Source organism: Oryx dammah, unplaced genomic scaffold, assembly GCF_014754425.2.
Source record: "Oryx dammah isolate SB20612 unplaced genomic scaffold, SCBI_Odam_1.1 HiC_scaffold_19, whole genome shotgun sequence".
NCBI classification, from domain to species: domain Eukaryota; kingdom Metazoa; phylum Chordata; class Mammalia; order Artiodactyla; family Bovidae; genus Oryx; species Oryx dammah.
In genome coordinates, this window is record NW_024070203.1 from 43049492 (window position 1) to 43062384 (window position 12893).

Here is a 12893-nt window from a genome sequence, read left to right on the forward strand (position 1 = left end):
AGGGAAAAACAGTTATAGAAGTTACTGTGTCGCCATATAGCTCAATAGTCTTCACATATATTCAGCTAAAACTGAGTAAATGATCTAGCACTTCCAGCTGGAATGGCTTCTTAAACCAATTTTAAGCACAGGCTGGTTTTCACAAAAATGAAATACTGGTGTTTTACAAACCCAGTTTTTATTTTTTTAAACCAAGAAGACTGTATAGATGAGCTTGTGATAGATACACTACAGAAAACATATGTATTCTTCGGCTATGTACACAATTCTTTGTTGTCCTATGGGTTTTTTTTTTTCCCATTAGTTTCTCCTGCAAGTTATAGTAATGACTCTCTCACACTGAATGGACAAGCTGTGTATTTTTACATTCGACTGAGGATTTCATTCCACATTTACTTAGATTAGATAAATTAGAATATGCAACTATGGATTCACGTGAAAACTTTCAGAAATAATGCTTGTTATGTCTGATGTAATAAATATAGTTATTTCATATCAGTTAAAAACAACAACATCACTTTCTACCAGCTCCCATCAGGGGAAAGCCTAAGGCTGAGAGTCTGTTGGAATATTGTCATGATTTGTTTTTTCTCCAGAGACAGGATGCTTCAGAAACTGACCAGTAGCACCAATGTACAATCTTGATCGCATGGGCCATTTCTGAAAAAGAATATTTAAACAATAATCCAAAAGTTAGTATCTGTGACAGACAGTGTACAATAAGAATATTAAAAATTCCTAATGCTTCAATGCAAATGCAATACTATGTAGCTAGTAACAACTGTGATTATGAAGTCTAAGTGATGACAAAAAAATGTTTATTAATGCTAACACCAAACTTAAAAATATACCCAGACTCTGATTATAATGCATGCATGTGGGCCAGAACTGCAAAAAATTATGAAGAATAAATATATTTAGATGTAGGAAAATTTATCTATCTACAATATTTTAACTTTAAACTCAACCTAAAACAAAATCCCTGGCTTTAAAAATGTTTTAAAAAGTTATATGTGGTATTATGCATCAACATTTGACAAAGGGTTACAATGAAAAGTGACTAATTCAACTACCTAAACATTTTATCCTGCTGAAAGCAATATCCGGAAGTTGCAAATATTAGAATGTTCGGGGTTACACAGCTAGAACATCTAGATTACATGTCTGCTTGGACTGGCATCACACACTCTAACCTTCAGTCATCATCACATTTCTATTCTGATTGTGACTTTTCTAAATTCACCTTTAAAATGGCCAGCCTTTCAAATAATACAATTAATTTCCAAACAGGACGATGATGAAAAAAATACACTACACAGGTAATACTTTCAGGATGGACTTTTTTTTTCTTAGAGGGGAGGGTCATATAATTTTGGTATAAGGTCCTTGGAATACTAATCAGAGAAACACTGCTTTTTTTTTTTTTTAATACAAAGATAAGTCTTTAGATTAAAGTGCAGTTCTTTGAGGTCAGCAGTGGGGTCCCACACTCTCCAGAGAGTAAACACTGGTGCGAGCGGCAGGCTACTTTCACCAGTGAATGTTCATGGGCAGACTGCTGGTTACACAGCACCATGAAATGTTCTTTTTTAAAAAAACTTAAGATTAATATATTTATTTGGCTCTGCCATGCTTCAGTTGTGGCACACAGGATCTTCAATTTTTGTTGTAGCATACAGGAGTTGCGGCATGCAGAATCTTTAGTTGTGATATGTGGGATCTAGTTCCCTGACCAAGGGTCAAACCTGGGCCTCCTGCATTGGGAGCACAGAGTCTTAGCCACTGGACCACCAGTGGAAAGGATGGTCCTTGGAATGTTCTTAAATGCCTGGAAGATAATCCATGGTGCTCAAACAGAGGTACAGTTATTAACAATTCAAAGTCCATAAGAGGACTTCCCTGGTGGTACAGTGGTTAAGAATCTGCCTGCTGATGCAAGGAACATAGGTTCCCTGATCCAGGAAGATTCCACATGCTGTAGGGCAACTGAGCCCATGCTTTAGAGCCTGTGCTCCACAAGAGGAACCACTGCAATGAAAAGCCCAACCAGAGAGTAATCCCCATCTGCCACAATCAGAGAAAGCCCATGTACAGCAATGAAGACCCAGTACAGCCAATAAATAAATGAATGAATAAATAAGATTTTTAAAAGTTCATGAGAGCTCTGGCTTTTCAACACAAGTTGCACATTAGGATCACATGGGAGCTTTAAAAAAACACCCAAAAACTAATGGCCAAATCACACTCCAGACCAATTAAATCAGACTGGACCTCTTCAGAAAAGTATAAGGTAGAGCCAATTCTTATCTGGAATAATATAAGCCTGCCTTATAAGCCTTCCAAATACAGGGACTGTCACCTCAACTGGGATTCCAGATGTAAAACGTAGCATAAGGAATAATAAGTAAGCATACGAGTTTTATGCCTCCAGATGTGATAACTGAACTTGCTCCAATGTGGTTTAGATCATTTCAGAGTCCTAAAGTCAGATTATTCTGCTCAGAATCTAGCAGAACTTCAACACAGATTAAATACAACATCTGCGTTACTTGGAATTTAAAATGTTCCACTCCTATATAATCTTAATATAAACAAACTTGTATTTTATATTCAATACAGTAATAAGACTGATTGTTATTTATTTTTGCAAATCCATTTCAGGTTTTGTTTTAAATCATAGAAGTGCATTCGTGTATGCTCTGGATGTATCATATTGGTCCTATTCCTGGGATTCCCTTGACCAGTTGGGATTGTGAAGTGTTTTAGAAATTTGCCTGGGATTTTTTGATATGTCTGGATTTGGCATTGTTAGACCAGAGTTAAGACCTGCATTATACTGAAGAATCCAGTGTCATGGTGTTATGGAGTGAACATTTGTGTTCCCCCAAAACTTACCTGTTAATGCTCTAACCCCCAGTGTGATGATAATTTGGAGAGGTAATTATGGTTAGATGAGGTCATGAGGGTGGGTCCCTCATGATAGGATTAGTGGCCTTTTAAGGAGAGGTAGAGCTCCCCTTCTTTGAGAAAGAGTGAAGTTGGCCAAATGCAAGACAGGAAGAGAGCTCTTGCTAGGAAGTGAGTCGGACACCATGATCTTGAATTTTCCAGCCTCCTGAACTGTGAGAAAATAAATTTCTGTTGTTTCATCTACCCATCTATGGTATTTTATTATCACAGTCTGAGCTGACTACCACATCCAGCAAATAGTATAGGGCATAGATCGTCAATTTGAAGTGCAGATTTTCAGGCATATCATAAACAAGTGCTTTTCTTTATTTTTAAAAAACTTAATTAATTTTGATATGCCAGATCTTAGTGGCAGCATGTGGGATCTTCAAACTTTGTTGAGGCATGCAAGATCTTTACTTGCAGCATGCAGGGTCTTTTAGTTGTGGAAGGTGAACTCTTAGGTTGCAGTATGTGGGGATCTGGTTCCTTGACCAGGGATCAATCCCTGGCCCCTTGTATTGGGAGCATGCAGTATTGGCCACTGGACCACCAGGGAAGTCCCTAAATCTGCACTTTTCAATCTTTTACACTACTGCCACATTTTTATGAGTATAACAATTTCATGCTCAAACCTCAAATATAATTTGAGAATTCTATACTTGAGAATATAGATAATAGATGTAGATAATAATAATTTGAGAATGTGAATTAAAACACATCAAAAAATAAATAAAAGTATTATTGAATGCTCCCTGTTAGTTCTATGTGTTACCTGGGTTTCACTGTATTGAGAATCACTCTAAAGCATGCAACCAAGAGTGGACCAATGAAGGCATCTGCTCTACAGCCTTGCTAGTAGGTAAGTGGCCTTCCCAGGTGGCCCAGAGGTAAAGAATCTGGGTAAAGAATTGTCTTGCCAATGCAAGACATGAGGGTTTGATCCCTGGGTAGGGAAGATCCCCTAGAGCAGGAAATGGCACCCCACTCCAGTATTCTTGCCTGGAAAATTCCATGGACAGAGAAGCCTGGTGAGCTACAGTCAGTGGGGCTGCCAAGAGTCAGACACCACTGAGTAACTGAGCACACACACTACATAAGTAATTTATATGTAATTTATGAAACAAACCTGGATTTTTGCCTGATATTTCATGGACTTGGTAAAGTTCCCTTTTTAATAACTTTGTGTCCCTGGATTTTCAAAAAGGCTACTAAAATTTTTTTTAATGAATTTAATGTAGACACACAAATAGTTTTAGGAGTCAGAAATAAACATATAAATAAAATATTGGTTAGGTTGCATGGCAGCATCATGCCAAAAAAACCAGGTGACTAATTTACATTTCACTTCTCAATGGTCTGTTTTAGCATTGTGTAGATTAACACAATCCTGACTTTCTACTTTACCTAAAAAGGCATATTTAAAATTATGTAGTTTCTTAGCTTAGAACAATCTAATGCACTCATACAATTAACCAGAACTAAACCGGAAACAAAAGACTTTAAAAATATATATTCTTGATTTTTGGAGTTAAATGATTCCAAAATAACAAAACAAAGTAACAAAATTTATTTTTTTAAAACTACTGTTTATCTGTTATCAACAATGATTCTCCAGGGGTAATGCAATTAATAAGGCCAACTGTGCTTTTCTTACAATGTAAGTATCTGAAATACAGCCCTGTTCTCTTGGAGTTCTGCTCTTTCGGATGCTGGTGCTGATCAGAACTGTTCACATCCCAAACGCATATAAAGTGTTGTTTTAGCCTATCCTCTGGGATCTCAGTCTCTTAAACCTTCCAGTTTCATTTGAGGTATTCTTTTTTTTTTTTTTTTTAAGATTCTCAGGAGAGCTTCCTTTTTTAAAATTTATTTGGCTGTGCCGGGTCTTAGTTTTGGCATGCAGGTTCTTACGTTATTCAGGATCTGGTTCCCTGACCAGGGATGGAACCCCAGCCCCCTGCATTGGAAGGCACAGAACATTAACCACTGGACCAATGGGCAAGTCCCTTGGGGTACTCTTACTGTAAATTCCCAACAACGCTAACAATGCCAAATCTCCAATACTGATAATAAGATGATTATTTTGATGATTCAAAATTATGGCCTTGAAATATTTGTTAATGGATCTTTGATCATCAAAGTAAGGCCCAGTAATACTATGTTGTAAGACAGAAAAATAGTCATTTTGGAACACTCTTTAACTAAAGGTTACAGTACCTTTTGTAGATTAAAAAGTACAAATAATCAGAATATTTCTTTGGCATTAACCAACAACAGACTTAATATTTAAGCTTTTTGGTAATATTTGTAAAATAAAGTGTCACAAACTTTTTTCAGTTATGTACACAGAATCTCTTTCCTCTGCATCGCCACAGCACGGGGTTACAGTCTCTTATGGCACGTACAGCGTTCTCTCTTAAAATTGTTATTGTTCAGTCGCTAAGTCTGACTCTTCTGCGACTCCATGGACTATAGCCCACCAGGCTTCTCTGTCCACGGGATTCTCCAGGCAAGAATACTGGAGTGGGTTGCCACTTCCTCCGCAAGGGGATCTTCCCAATGTGGGGAATGAACCTGCGCATCTCCTGCATTGGCAGGCAGATTCTTTACCGCTTAGCCACTGGGGAAGCGGAGAGGGCAACGGCAACCCAGTCCAGTACTCTTGCCTGGAAAATCCCATGGACGGATGAGCCTGGTAGGCTGCAGTCCATGGGGTCGCTGAGAGTCAGACACGATTGAGCGACTTCACTTTCACTTTCATGTATTGGAGAAGGAAACGGCAACCCACTCCAGTGTTCTTGTCTGGAGAATCCTAGGGACAGGGGAGCCTGGTGGGCTGCAGTCTATGGGGTCGCACAGAGTCAGACACGACTGTAGCGACTTAGCAGCAGCAGCAGCACTGGGGAAGCCTGTATCTTATAATACTGTCATTGTATTTCTGTCTTTTTCTCCATTATATGTTCATTTAGGGCAAGGATTGAGTCTTACCCTTAATTGTATTCACTCTCTTACCAGTGCTTTGCACATAGAAGGCACTCAGTAAATAATTTTAAAATAGACTAGTAATTTGTTCAACCACCATCAATTTCATTTTTTAATATTTATTTTTATTTATTTATGTGCCCAGGTCTTAGTTGTGGCATCTGGGATCTCTGATCTTCCTTGCCAGCATGCAGGATCTTTAGCTATAGCATGTGGGTCTAGTTCCCTGACCAGGAATAGAATCCTGGCATGCAGGCATTGAGAGCACAGAGGCTTAGCCATTGGACTACCAGGGAAGTCCCCCAATTTTGTTTTAAGAGGTAATCTTTGGCCATCTTTCATTATCCCTATAATTGTCTCTTAAAATCAAAATAATTGATTCAGAGGACAAATGAGATATAATTTTTCTTTAAAGAGTTATAAGACTACAAAAACATTTGGTATGGGAATTAAGGCAAAAAGAAACTCTTGTTAAGCTTATTGTTACATGAAATTTATGGTTTTAGCATTTATGAAAATTATGGTTTTAACGTTACTCATTCAAAAAAGCACTGCAAGAAACAAAAGTGCAAAACAACGGGATTTCTCATATGAGTTCTCTCTCCCACAAAGAGGCATTTAACAGATGCCTTTTGTATTAAGCCTACTTAATGTTGAAATAAACTTTGTTAGAGTATAATGTCAAGTCAAAAGAAATCTAATATAAATGATACATTTGAATAGCAATCTGAGGTACCTAATATTAATCTAATATTAATAGATTAATAACATCTCTTGGTTATATACAAAACCCCTTAATTAGTAATGAATAAGTTTCCAGCTGAGGTTATATAACACATGAATGGGATAGGCTATCATAATTATGAATAAATAATACTTCAAATATTTACACTTAATATTTGAACTAGTTTGAATATCATCATGTTGATTACATTTGCAAAGTAAATTTTGTTAAAAGCTTACCACAGAATTTTAAGTTCAGTCAATATTAGAGGATGTATTTTACCCTCATTTCAATAATGATTATTCAATAATTTACTGAACACTGATACACTTAAGGCCAAGTCTTAATTTTATATTTGTGTGTAATAGTAGAATAAAATTTTGAATATTTAGTTTTAGAAAATATAGGGAAGGTGATTCATTTTGAACAGAAAGCCTGATTGATGTAATATTTAAAAACAATTAGATCTAGGAGCAAAGGATGATGAGAGTCTAAATATTGCAATATAGGTAATAAATCATAATCATATAAACCATATTAAACAAAACCCCAACCAATTTTGTACATTACTATCTACATGTAATGTAAAAAATATTATACAAGAGGAACTCTCTTGGCTAATTTTGTACATTAAAGAATTTGAATATAGTATTTAATCCGAACACAAATACATGCCAATTTATTATGAAAATTACATAAACTCATTGTAGTTTTTCTAACATTTCTAACATTCTTGGTAGTTGCCTAGTCTATGATAGTTAACATTAAAATGGACTGAAAATTTACCATAGGGGGATGCAGAACGGTCTCATTTTACAGAAAAATTTCAACATTGGTTTCCTAGGGTGAGTTAGCAACAGATAATTCCATCACCCTATTTAATTCGTGAAACTTTAAAAAAAACTGACAAAAATCACAAGGGGAAACATAATTATGTAAATTTAAAACCCTCAAAGGCTCTGGTAACTAAAAATTATCAGGATGTGCAACCAAACACCCCACCAGGCACCCCCCGAAAAACTTCTCATCTAGGAAAGGTATTCTGTAGGTTCCATCATCCTATAGGGGGCATGAGACTCCCCCTACCCAAGCCACCCCAGGTTTAAGCCACTACCTGCAAACAGTTAAGGAGTATCCTAGTGCAGCGGGGCCTCCCTGCCGGTGACTTGGCAGGCGAAGATCGCTCTCCGGGTCTGTCCCCTGTCTCACCCGGAAGGAGCGGTGAGATCTGCCCAAGCAGTGTCAGACTCGGCAGGTCATGGTGGCTTGCTCCCGGGCCCGGCTCCTCAGTGCCCTGCCCGCCTACCTTGACCGGGTGTAGGTAACCATCCCCGCGAAGGGCGCCCAGTCCTGGGTCCGCCGGCGCCTCGGCGTCGTCCTGCAGGCTGCGGGTGAGGTGCGCAATATAGGTGGTGGCCAGCAGCAGCACGTCCAGCTTGGACAGCTTTGTGTCCGGCGGCACCGACGGCAGCGTGCGCTGCAGCTCCAGGAAGGCGTGCCGCAGAGTCTGCACGCGGCTGCGCTCCCGCGCCGCGTTCGCGGCCGCCGGCCGCCCGCCTCCCGAGCGCGCGCCGCCGCCTGGGCCCGAGGGTCCCGGCCCGGTCCGTCCGGGGCTCAAGTCTCGGGCTGCGGCTACCGGGGGCGCGAGCTCGCTGCTGGAGATCACGGGGCTGCCTGCGGGGCCGCCGCGGTCCATAGCGGTTTCCCTGCAAAGGATCGAAGGCGCGGTGAGGCCGGGGCGCTGGTCGAGCTTAGCCCGGATGGGAGCGCAGCCCTCTCGCTCCCCCTGCGCGCCCTGCCCCACCATCTGATGTGGCTCCGGGCCATCTCAGAGTTGAGCACCTTCTGATTGGGGCACTTTTGCCTCCCGGCGTCTGGGGAGAGTGGTGGGGCCTGAGGATTCCTAGACTGGTTAGAAGGCTCAGGAGGGCCCCGGTACCAAACAGCCTTGTGTGCTGTGCTTAGTCGCTCAGTCGTGATCGACTCTTCGCGACCCCATGGACTGTAGACAACCAGGTTCCTCTGTCCATGGGATTCTCCAGGCAAGAATACTGGAGTGGGTTGCCATTTCCTTCTCCAGGGAAATCTTCTTGACTCAGGAATCGAACCCGTCTCCGCACTGCAGGCGTATTCTTTACCGTCTGAGCCACCAGGGAAGCCCAACCAGCTTTACTTTCCACCAACAATTTCGTCAAGAAGGCTACGATACTGGGGGAAGGCAGATTTCAGGTTCAGAACTTGTTCGCGCGTCTGGATTATTAACCTGCCCATCCCGCGGGAAAGATGGAGGGGGTCAACTCGTAGAGCACGCCGCGGCCCGCGGTGCCCGCGCCGGCCGCCCTCGCATTACGCGTTCCGGAGGCTCGGGGTCCCCAGGGGCGACAGCAGGAGCCCGGGGCGGTTTCTGCCAGAGTGAGGGACCTGTGGCGTCACCTCAGACTAAAGCACCCGCCACCCGTCCAAGTCCGGGAACTGCGCGGCAGGGGTCGGACCCGGGTCCTCACCTTTCCTGGAGGGGCTGTGCGGGGTTCCGCTCTGCTGCGCGGGAAGAGAAGCGTCTAGCCTGGTCTGCGTGGCCTGGACCGCGCCGGTCACTCCATCTTCGTCCAGCGGATAGGGTGCGCCTTTTATGCGGGCTCCTGCGAGGCGAAGACCGCTTGTGGGCCAAGCTAGGCGCCGGGATCACGACGGCAGGACCCGCCGACGTCCTCTGGCACCTGTGGTGCTGTGCTGTGGGGCTGCGTGCTCCCGGAGCCTCTCTGCTTCGGGAGACTCATTAATCAAACCGTCCGGCGGGGCGGGGCCATAGGGGCGGGGCGTCTTGCTGGCCACGCCCCCCGCGTTCAGGTTCTCCCCCAGGTCGGGCCCCGAGTGCGGTACGTCAAGCGCTCCGGTGGGGCCGGAGTCGCGGCTTGGGCTCTAAGCACCGCAGCGCGGCCTCGCGAGTTACATTGTCTCGCCGTGAACCTTCCGCTTCGGGCTCAGGCTGAGCCCCGGGCGCCTTCCAGACCCGCGCCGGGCCGAGGCGCGAAGGTGGCCGTTCTGTGGAACGCGCCTTAACTTTAGGTGAGGAAGCGTGGCGTATGCCTCCTCGACGTGCTCACCGTTTGCTCCACTACAAGGTCAACGTCTCCTGCCGTCTTGACCGCTTGAAGCGTAGTCCCGCCGCCTCGGGACTCCGCGACCAGTGTATTGAGCCGCCCGGAGGTAAACTGCACTGAGTTCGAGCGTGCCCACGGTCTGTGGTACTTTTAGTTCCCCCAGTCGCAATCGCTTCTTCCCGAGGCCGGCGCCTCCATCGTCCCATCCCCCCGGGGCCCCCCTTTGTTTCCGTAGTTGGAACGGATTTGGGAGTTTCCCTGTGGGGAGCTCGCCCGAGGTGTTGTACCCTTGTGGCTCCTGGGGAGCGGGGATGGCGGCCGCGTCCAGGCTCCTTGAGAAAAGGGGGCGCTGCCCGGGAAAGCCCGGGCTCTGGACGCCCCCGACCTGGTGTGGCTTCCGCTCGTTTGGAACCATCGCCTTCACAGGTGAAGTCTGAGCAGGCGCCCAGTATTTCCCAGCAATGGGATTAATGCATCCTTGAAAACAGTTCTTGCGTCAATCTTCTTTGGGGGTCGAGACAGAATATCGAATTTAAAGTATCCTTAATGAAACCGTTCTTGTACATGTGACATAATTTCATCCTTTATCATATATTTAAAAATTGGAGCTGCCAACAAGTGCAGGGCTTTCCTGGTAAAGAATCCACCTGTCAATCCCACCAGTTTGATCCTTGGGTCAGGAAGATACCTTGGAAGAACTGGCAACCCACTCTAGTATATTTGCCTGGAGAATCCCCTTGGCCAGAAGAGCCTGGCAGGCTATAGTCCTTGGGGTCGCAAAAGAGTCAAACACGACTTAGCGACTAAACAACAAACCTAGGACATAGTAATGGTGGCACTTCAGACTCGATGGAGTGAGTCTGAGTGGACTCCGGGAGATGGTGGTGGACAGGGAGGCCTGGCGTGCTGCGATTCATGGGGAGCAAAGAGTCGGACACAACCGAGCGACTGAACTGAACTGAACTGAACTTCATTTGAGTATAAAGTTCCACACACTTTATTAGTAACTCAGAGTAATCCTCAGGTTTTCATCTCAATTCCCATTCGATAAATGTAGTCAGATTTACACTTTAAGATAAAGAAGCACACCAAAATACCATGAGTTCAGAAAACGATTACTGTTGATGAATGAGAAAGCGCATCTTTATTTTCCCAGAAAATTGTATGTAATGAGGAATAAAGCAATTGTAAAGGACTGTTTCAGATTCTCTAAAGAAGCAAATCAAACGGGAATTGCAAAGGTTTTTCTTATATAATGAGAGACTGTAAAGCTACAAACCACAAAAGATGAGTCACCTAGTGCTATAAAAGTAAAGAATGAAACGTTTCAGATCACTGAGGTTGAATTTACTGCTTTACAAATTTACTTTCAAATTATGAAGAAGGTGAGGTTCACGTACATCACTTTTTGTCAGCAAGCTTTCAGATGCCTTCAAAGAGAGAGTTCTGTATTGACAGAGAGAAAAAAAAACAGCATTTAAATTATTTCAAAACTGAAAGTTATCCAAAACAGGTAGGAAACGTATATAATCTAGGACACATTAACAACAGTGAAGGCTAATGATTAGTTACTAAACTGAATCTTCTCAGGCTTTAAAGAAAGCAGAAACAAAGATTGTGCCTCTGAGGCAGGGAAGATTATGGAAAATTTGTGAGTTGGGAGAGGTGTGGAAATAACAATATTGGAGCAAAGGTAGGGGCCAGGACTAGGGTAGGCAAATTAGGTGCTCAGGGCTCCTTATATTTTGCACCCTGGCATCTCATAAGCCTCCTCTTAGCCTAGACTGCTAGAGTCTTCTGGTGCTCTAGGAGTTGTGGGTGAATGTGCATGTGCGGCACAGGGCAGGCACTTCACTGCTAATAATGACTGGCCAGTTGCCTGCTGAGTTGCCCGACAGGTTAGAAAGGACTGATGTAACAAGACCCGCCACCTCAGGCCACCCCCTTGTCTTGTCTTCTGCCACTCTAAGCAGCCTCTGAATCCTCTGATGACTCTAGTCCTAATTCCTATGAGACTCTAGTATTTGCAATTAAAGTTGAAATGGAGAATAAACATCTTCAAATTTTCAACATTATATAAATTAGTAACAGGTATCTTTTTAAGTGCTAAGTGTTTTACAGAAAGCACTTTTATTTTCTCATTTAGTGTTTACAAAAACCCTTCGAGGACCTTATAGTTGAGAAAATAAAGCTAAGACAGTTGAAATAAGTTGTCCAAGGTCACACAGTTACTAAGTGGCAGAGACAGAATTCAGGCCAGGCAGACTAACCTTAACACTTGTGCTTTTTACCATACTATTTTATTTACTATTTGTAGGGATCTTCATTATTTGCAAAACATTTTTTTTGTATCTCTTATCTCAGTAAAGAGCATTAACTTGAATCCCTATTAACAATCCAAATACTATTTTCATTATACATCTTTCTTTGAAATTCTTGCCGAATCTGGTTATAGAGTGCTATAGATTTTATTTCACTGAGTGTGAAATAAAATATCTTTAAAAAAGATATTTATTTATTTGGCTGCATCAGGTCTTAGATGTGGCATGCAGAATCCTTATTTGCAGCATGCGGACTCTTTAAGTTGCAGTGTGTGAGCTCTAGTTCCTTGCCAGGGATCAAAGACTGCATTGGGAGTTTGGAGTCTTAGCCACTGGACCATCAGGGAAGTCCCAGTGTGATGTAGGTCTCAAAATCATACTTATTTTTTTTAAAAATGTGTCACATAGTTTGTTATCTTTATAATGTAAAATGATCACATATACCAGTGAAGAAAATATATTGTTTTGTTATCTGTATACAGTTGGTGGTTTTTTCACCTTTCAGCTATTTCCTTCATTGTAAATTAAGGTATAATTTACAGACTTAAACAGTCCTTTGAGTATATAGTTCAGCAGTTTTGATAAAACATTTACAGTCATGTAATTACTACCACAATAAAGATATGCAACATTTCATCACCCCCTCAAAATTCCCTTGTATTGACCCTTTGTAGTCAACCCTAGGTCCTCAGCAACTACTCATGTTTTCTGTCTCTGCAGTTTTGCCTTTGCCAGTAGGTCATGGAATCATACATTGTGTAGTCTTTTAAGTCTGGTGTCTTCCATTCAGCATAGTGCTTCTGAGGTCTGTGT

The 12893-nt window shown here is 42.6% G+C and overlaps 2 protein-coding genes across 3 annotated transcripts in view; both read right to left on the reverse strand.

Annotated features, from left to right (window-relative positions):
• Positions 1-489: 489 nt before the first annotated feature.
• Positions 490-8354, reverse strand: TCF24 (transcription factor 24). The gene is made up of 2 exons (XM_040261322.1): positions 7965-8354; positions 490-660 (listed from the first exon to the last, which is right to left on the reverse strand). Exons 1-2 carry the CDS (start codon positions 8352-8354, stop codon positions 547-549), a joined length of 504 nt encoding a protein of 167 aa, XP_040117256.1. The 3' UTR covers positions 490-546.
• A 2530-nt stretch (positions 8355-10884) lies between these two features.
• PPP1R42 (protein phosphatase 1 regulatory subunit 42) overlaps positions 10885-12893 on the reverse strand; it is a 47879-nt gene continuing 45870 nt past the window's right edge. For both annotated transcript variants that reach the window (XM_040261324.1, XM_040261323.1), the window contains one exon: positions 10885-11205. In XM_040261324.1, the coding sequence (XP_040117258.1) occupies positions 11192-11205 (14 nt within the window). In that variant the 3' untranslated portion in view covers positions 10885-11191. The remainder of the gene's footprint in view (positions 11206-12893) is intronic.

Coding starts and splice junctions, on each gene's coding strand:
- TCF24 (XM_040261322.1), bottom strand. CDS start 8,354: ATGGACCGCGGCGGCCCCGCAGGCAGCCCCGTGATCTCCAGCAGCGAG. Junction 661..7,964: donor GTTACCTACACCCGGTCAAG/GTAGGCGGGCAG, acceptor ATTCTTTTTCAG/AAATGGCCCATGCGATCAAG.